Genomic DNA, 7,595 nt, shown 5'->3' with positions numbered 1-7,595 from the left:
TAGCCAACATTTTAAACCACCAATTTTTTTTTACGGTTCCCCCAAAAAACTGTATTCCACCTGTGGTTACGATGATCTTTCTGTTGTCAGTGGAGAATTTAGAACACTGTGTCCCTGTTCCAATGTTCCTGTTCCATTCTGGAATTTCCAGGATAGGATGACGACATAGCATGTAGATAAGCTCACCTGTTATTCCTGCTCTGCCGATGCCACGGTCTGAAAAGGCACTGGGAATGACTGACCTGCTGCCAGGCAACACACAGATGTACATGTAGTGACTGTTGTGTTAGGAAGACAGAAAGCCCTCGGCCACTGGGTGCAACAGTTACACGCTGCAAAACTGGCCACACATTGTATATTCCGTTAAAATATGTTTATATAAGCCTTGAACACAAACATTTTCCTTAACGGTACAGTATTAATCCACAGCTCCAGCTTGGGGCCATGCAGGCACTGTGGACTGTGTGGCTCTGGGGTTAAACTCCTGCCTTGCACCACAGATGTTGTGTGTTCAAACCTCAACTATTACACTTCAGTGTGGATTTCTGCAACTCTCAATGTCAAAAACACAATGAAAAGAGGTCTGAGTGTGAAGGAGTCTGAGTGTGAAGGAGTCTGAGTGTGAAGGAGTCTGAGTGTGAAGGAGTCTGAGTGTGAAGGGGTCTGAGTGTGAAGGGGTCTGAGTGTGAAGGAGTCTGAGTGTGAAGGGGTCTGAGTGTGAAGGAGTCTGAGTGTGAAGGGGTCTGAGTGTGAAGGGGTCTGAGTGTGAAGGGGTCTGAGTGTGAAGGGGTCTGAGTGTGAAGGGGTCTGAGTGTGAAGATGTCTGAGTGTGAAGGAGTCTGAGTGTGAAGGAGTCTGAGTGTGAAGGAGTCTGAGTGTGAAGGGAAGGAGTCTGAGTGTGAAGGGAAGGAGTCTGAGTGTGAAGGGAAGGAGTCTGAGTGTGAAGGGAAGGAGTCAGTGTGAAGGGGTCTGAGTGTGAAGGGGTCTGAGTGTGAAGGGGTCTGAGTGTGAAGGGGTCTGAGTGTGAAGGAGTCTGAGTGTGAAGGGAAGGAGTCTGAGTGTGAAGGGGTCTGAGTGTGAAGGGGTCTGAGTGTGAAGGAGTCTGAGTGTGAAGGAGTCTGAGTGTGAAGGAGTCTGAGTGTGAAGGAGTCTGAGTGTGAAGGAGTCTGAGTGTGGAGAGGTCTGAGTGTGGAGAGGTCTGAGTGTGGAGAGGTCTGAGTGTGAAGGAGTCTGAAGGAGTCTGAGTGTGGAGAGGTCTGAGTGTGAAGGAGTCTGAAGGAGTCTGAGTGTGAAGGAGTCTGAGTGTGAAGAGATCTGAGTGTGAAGGAGTCTGAGTGTGAAGGAGTCTGAGTGTGGAGAGGTCTGAGTGTGGAGAGGTCTGAGTGTGGAGAGGTCTGAGTGTGAAGGAGTCTGAAGGAGTCTGAGTGTGAAGGAGTCTGAGTGTGAAGGAGTCTGAGTGTGAAGAGGTCTGAGTGTGAAGGAGTCTGAGTGTGAAGGAGTCTGAGTGTGAAGGAGTCTGAGTGTGAAGGAGTCTGAGTGTGAAGGAGTCTGAGTGTGAAGGAGTCTGAGTGTGAAGGAGTCTGAGTGTGAAGATGTCTGAGTGTGAAGATGTCTGAGTGTGAAGGGGTCTGAGTGTGAAGGGGTCTGAGTGTGAAGGAGTCTGAGTGTGAAGGAGTCTGAGTGTGAAGGAGTCTGAGTGTGAAGGAGTCTGAGTGTGAAGGAGTCTGAGTGTGAAGGAGTCTGAGTGTGAAGGAGTCTGAGTGTGAAGGGAAGGAGTCTGAGTGTGAAGGGAAGGGGTCTGAGTGTGAAGGGGTCTGAGTGTGAAGGGGTCTGAGTGTGAAGGAGTCTGAGTGTGAAGGAGTCTGAGTGTGAAGGAGTCTGAGTGTGAAGGAGTCTGAGTGTGAAGGAGTCTGAGTGTGGAGAGGTCTGAGTGTGGAGAGGTCTGAGTGTGAAGGAGTCTGAAGGAGTCTGAGTGTGAAGGGGTCTGAGTGTGGAGAGGTCTGAGTGTGGAGAGGTCTGAGTGTGGAGAGGTCTGAGTGTGAAGGAGTCTGAAGGAGTCTGAGTGTGAAGGAGTCTGAGTGTGAAGGAGTCTGAGTGTGAAGAGGTCTGAGTGTGAAGGAGTCTGAGTGTGAAGGAGTCTGAGTGTGAAGATGTCTGAGTGTGAAGATGTCTGAGTGTGAAGGGGTCTGAGTGTGAAGGAGTCTGAGTGTGAAGGAGTCTGAGTGTGAAGGAGTCTGAGTGTGAAGGAGTCTGAGTGTGAAGGAGTCTGAGTGTGAAGGAGTCTGAGTGTGAAGGGAAGGAGTCTGAGTGTGAAGGGAAGGGGTCTGAGTGTGAAGGGGTCTGAGTGTGAAGGGGTCTGAGTGTGAAGGGGTCTGAGTGTGAAGGAGTCTGAGTGTGAAGGAGTCTGAGTGTGAAGGAGTCTGAGTGTGAAGGAGTCTGAGTGTGAAGGAGTCTGAGTGTGAAGGAGTCTGAGTGTGGAGAGGTCTGAGTGTGGAGAGGTCTGAGTGTGAAGGAGTCTGAAGGGGTCTGAGTGTGAAGGGGTCTGAGTGTGAAGGGGTCTGAGTGTGAAGGGGTCTGAGTGTGAAGGGGTCTGAGTGTGAAGGGGTCTGAGTGTGAAGGGGTCTGAGTGTGAAGGGGTCTGAGTGTGAAGGGGTCTGAGTGTGAAGGGGTCTGAGTGTGAAGGGGTCTGAGTGTGAAGGGGTCTGTGGCTCTGGTGTAAAGATCTCACACCATATGTTCAGGGTTACAGGTTCAAACCCCAGTCACAGCTCTGGATCAGGATGTGTTGTGACCATGAACTCTGCTGCAGAAAGAGTCAAGGCCACTAGGAGTGGTTACCATGCCAACATGATCAGAGGCCAGTTGTGTTGGCTGGAAGGGGCTGGTTCAACCTTGTGTTCCTGAACTGTAACCTGACGTGTTCATTGAAAAAAACTTGACTGTTTTTAAATAAAGGACCTTCACTTTTGGCAGGATATTCTCTATAACCACTGCTGTTCACAGGAGGGACCCCAAGTATTCACCCCCATGAGTTCTGTCTTTCAACTATCAGCCCAACCACACTCACGGGCTCTGTCCTTCAACTATCAGCCCAACCACACTCATGGGCTCTGTCTTTCATCTATCAGCCCAACCACACTCATGGGCTCTGTCCTTCAACTATCAGCCCAACCACACTCATGGGCTCTGTCCTTCAACTATCAGCCCAACCACACTCATGGGCTCTGTCTTTCATCTATCAGCCCAACCACACTCATGGGCTCTGTCTTTCAACTATCAGCCCAACCACACTCATGGGCTCTGTCTTTCAACTATCAGCCCAACCACACTCATGGGCTCTGTCTTTCATCTATCAGCCCAACCACACTCATGGGCTCTGTCTTTCACCTATCAGCCCAACCACACTCATGGGCTCTGTCTTTCACCTATCAGCCCAACCACACTCATGGGCTCTGTCTTTCACCTATCAGCCCAACCACACTCATGGGCTCTGTCTTTCAACTATCAGCCCAACCACACTCATGGGCTCTGTCTTTCAACTATCAGCCCAACCACACTCATGGGCTCTGTCTTTCAACTATCAGCCCAACCACACTCACGGGCTCTGTCTTTCAACTATCAGCCCAACCACACTCACGGGCTCTGTCTTTCAACTATCAGCCCAACCACACTCATGGGCTCTGTCTTTCAACTATCAGCCCAACCACACTCATGGGCTCTGTCTTTCACCTATCAGCCCAACCACACTCAAGGGGTCTGTCTTTCAACTATCAGCCCAACCACACTCATGGGCTCTTTCACCTATCAGCCCAACCACACTCATGAGCTCTTTCAACTATCAGCCCAACCACACTCATGGGCTCTGTCTTTCATCTATCAGCCCAACCACACTCATGGGCTCTGTCTTTCATCTATCAGCCCAACCACACTCATGGGCTCTGTCTTTCATCTATCAGCCCAACCACACTCATGGGCTCTGTCTTTCACCTATCAGCCCAACCACACTCATGGGCTCTGTCTTTCAACTATCAGCCCAACCACACTCACGGGCTCTGTCTTTCAACTATCAGCCCAACCACACTCATGGGCTCTGTCTTTCAACTATCAGCCCAACCACACTCATGGGCTCTGTCTTTCATCTATCAGCCCAACCACACTCATGGGCTCTGTCCTTCAACTATCAGCCCAACCACACTCATGGGCTCTGTCTTTCAACTATCAGCCCAACCACACTCATGGGCTCTGTCTTTCAACTATCAGCCCAACCACACTCATGGGCTCTGTCTTTCAACTATCAGCCCAACCACACTCATGGGCTCTGTCTTTCAACTATCAGCCCAACCACACTCATGGGCTCTGTCTTTCATCTATCAGCCCAACCACTCATGGGCTCTGTCTTTTACCTATCAGCCCAACCTCACCCATGGGCTCTGTCCTTCAACTATCAGCCCAACCACACTCATGGGCTCTGTCTTTCAACTATCAGCCCAACCACACTCATGGGCTCTGTCTTTCAACTATCAGCCCAACCACACTCATGGGCTCTGTCTTTCACCTATCAGCCCAACCACACTCATGGGCTCTGTCTTTCACCTATCAGCCCAACCACACTCATGGGCTCTGTCTTTCAACTATCAGCCCAACCACACTCATGGGCTCTGTCTTTCAACTATCAGCCCAACCACACTCATGGGCTCTGTCTTTCACCTATCAGCCCAACCACACTCATGGGCTCTGTCTTTCACCTATCAGCCCAACCACACTCATGGGCTCTGTCCTTCAACTATCAGCCCAACCACACTCATGGGCTCTGTCTTTCACCTATCAGCCCAACCACACTCATGGGCTCTGTCTTTCACCTATCAGCCCAACCACACTCATGGGCTCTGTCTTTCACCTATCAGCCCAACCACACTCATGGGCTCTGTCTTTCAACTATCAGCCCAACCACACTCATGGGCTCTGTCTTTCAACTATCAGCCCAACCACACTCATGGGCTCTGTCTTTCAACTATCAGCCCAACCACACTCATGGGCTCTGTCTTTCACCTATCAGCCCAACCACACTCATGGGCTCTGTCTTTCAACTATCAGCCCAACCACACTCATGGGCTCTGTCTTTCACCTATCAGCCCAACCACACTCATGGGCTCTGTCCTTCACCTATCAGCCCAACCACACTCATGGGCTCTGTCTTGGTTTGAACCAACAACCCTGTGAGTCAGGGGTGAGATCCTTGAGCCAGGGGTGAGATCCTTGAGTCAGGGGTGAGATCCTTGAGTCAGGGGTGAGATCCTTGAGCCAGGGGTGAGATCCTTGAGTCAGGGGTGAGATCCTTGAGTCAGGGGTGAGATCCTTGAGTCAGGGGTGAGATCCTTGAGCCACAGGCTATTCACACGTCAAAACACACCTCTTTGTATGTTTGCCGTTGAGAGTTGTACAAAAGACAGGTTGTGAGTACACTACTTGTGGTGGACAAGGTTTGTCAACCCATCTGGGAAGATCCGGCGCAATAGAGGATTAAAAGGCGCTGTTTCCGTGTTCTCGGGAGACTGCATTCATGGTTAAACGCTGCATATGCCACCTCAAATCGTAAACTCCCCTTTAAATGAAGCTACAACACAGATCTTACGCGATATGGATTGAATCCAGTCCTTTACCGTTAAATAAAAACATATAACTCTGAAGTGGTCAGTATTGCAGAACCAAGTATTGAAGTTGAGGAATGACCCTGGGCCTACCTAAGTGTTGAAGTTGAGGAATGACCCTGGGCCTACCTAAGTATTGAAGTTGAGGAATGACCCTGGGCCTACCTAAGTATTGAAGTTGAGGAATGACTCTGGGCCTACCTAAGTATTGAAGTTGAGGAATGACCCTGGGCCTACCTAAGTATTGAAGTTGAGGAATGACTCTGGCCCTACCTAAGTATTGAAGTTGAGGAATGACCCTGGGCCTACCTAAGTATTGAAGTTGAGGAATGACCCTGGGCCTACCTAAGTATTGAAGTTGAGGAATGACTCTGGCCCTACCTAAGTGTTGAAGTTGAGGAATGACTCTGGCCCTACCTAATGACCTAACAGTGTCCCCCCTCTCACAAGACAAGTCTGTGTCCATCAGAGAGCAGTTTTAATGACAGCTGTAACACCGGAGGAGGGTGAAAAACCCCACATACAACAGCGTGTTTCCACACCTACTAAAACATTATTGCAACGTCCAAGTACATACAGTGTATTACACAGCGTATAGTACACATGAACTGTTCAGCATATCGATGACTCCAGAAGATTTGGTTACATAACTCGACAGAATGTGATTGGTGAATGTGCTGGACTATGAAGCCCATACAATTGTAGTTGTGTGCACAGCAACAATGTGCAAGTCGGAGCAGAATGACGTGTAGTGTGTCCAGTGTGTAAAATACACACATTCATCACTTTGACACAACTGAAAACACTACAGCTATACGATAACACATCATCAGCAAAACATTTTCAGAAATGTTTCTTCTTGACAGTTCTGGCGTCAGACATTTGGCATAGAAAAACAATCATTGGATAAATGGACAGGGTGTTCATTTGATAGTCGCCATCATTCTAACTCTCTAGTACACCATCAACTAGACTGATGACGACGAGAGCTTATCCATGGATTCAGCTGTATGCTTTAAGCCACAGTGCTGTTTAGTCTTCTCCAGATTGTGGGAGGGGCTTAGGCACCATTTTGATCCAATCATTCAAAGACTTCCTGGTCTGTGTTCAGCACTCTAGATTCTCCATGGTTCAGGACAAAGAAGTGCTCCACATTCAACCCATTCTTCTCCATGGCCTCCCTGAGTCTCACTGGAGGCTCTAAGTAATACTGAGAGAGAGAAAGAGAGAGACAGACATCTATTATCTACACTACCGGTCAAATGTTTTAGAACAGCTACTCAGTCAAGGGTTTTTCTTTATTTTTACTATTTTCTACATTGCAGAATAATAGTGAAGACATCAAAACTATGAAATAACACATATGGAATCATTTAGTAACCAAAAAAAAAAAAGTGTTAAATAAAACATTTATATTTGAGATTCTTCAAATAGCCACCCTTTGCCTTGATGACAGCTTTGCACAATCTTAGCATTCTCTCAACCAGCTTCATGAGGTAGTCACCTGGAATGCATTTCAATTAACAGGTGTGCCTTCTTAAAAGTTCATTTGTGGAATTTATTTCCTTTTTAATGCGTTTGAGCCAATCAGTTGTGTTGTGACAAGGTAGGGGGGGTACACAGAAGATAGCTCTATTTGGTAAAAGACCAAGTCCATATTATGGCAAAAACAGCTCAAATAAGCAAAGAGAAACGACAGTCCATCATTACTTTAAGACATGAAGGTCAGTCAATATGGAACATTTCAAGAACTTTGAACGTTTCTTCAAGTGCAGTCGCAAAAACCATCAAGCACTTTGATGAAACTGGCTCTCATGAGGACCGCCACAGGAATGGAAGACCCAGAGTTCCCTCTGCTCCAGAGGATAAGTTCATTAGAGTTACCAGCCTCAGAAATTGCAGCCCAGATAAATGCATCACAGAGTTCAAGTAACAGACACATCTCAA

The 7,595-nt window shown here is 48.2% G+C and overlaps 1 protein-coding gene across 8 annotated transcripts in view; it reads right to left on the bottom strand.

The window, feature by feature from the left end:
• LOC120032140 (N-acyl-phosphatidylethanolamine-hydrolyzing phospholipase D-like) overlaps positions 1–7,595 on the bottom strand; it is a 43,971-nt gene that overhangs the window by 19,087 nt on the left and 17,289 nt on the right. For 4 of the 8 annotated variants that reach the window (XM_038978095.1, XM_038978098.1, XM_038978100.1 and 1 more), the window contains exon 6: positions 187–242. The exons of 3 other annotated variants lie outside the window; for them this stretch is intronic. In XM_038978095.1, coding sequence (XP_038834023.1) covers positions 187–242 — 56 coding nt within the window. Of the gene's footprint in view, positions 1–186; positions 243–6,109; positions 6,859–7,595 lie in introns of those variants that run through there. One more of the 8 variants, XM_038978101.1, reaches the window with a different exon arrangement.

Source organism: Salvelinus namaycush, chromosome 38 (genome assembly GCF_016432855.1).
Source record: "Salvelinus namaycush isolate Seneca chromosome 38, SaNama_1.0, whole genome shotgun sequence".
NCBI classification, from domain to species: Eukaryota; Metazoa; Chordata; class Actinopteri; order Salmoniformes; family Salmonidae; genus Salvelinus; species Salvelinus namaycush.
The sequence above is the reverse complement of the archived record's forward strand: the minus strand, read 5'-3'. Positions and strand labels throughout refer to the sequence as shown.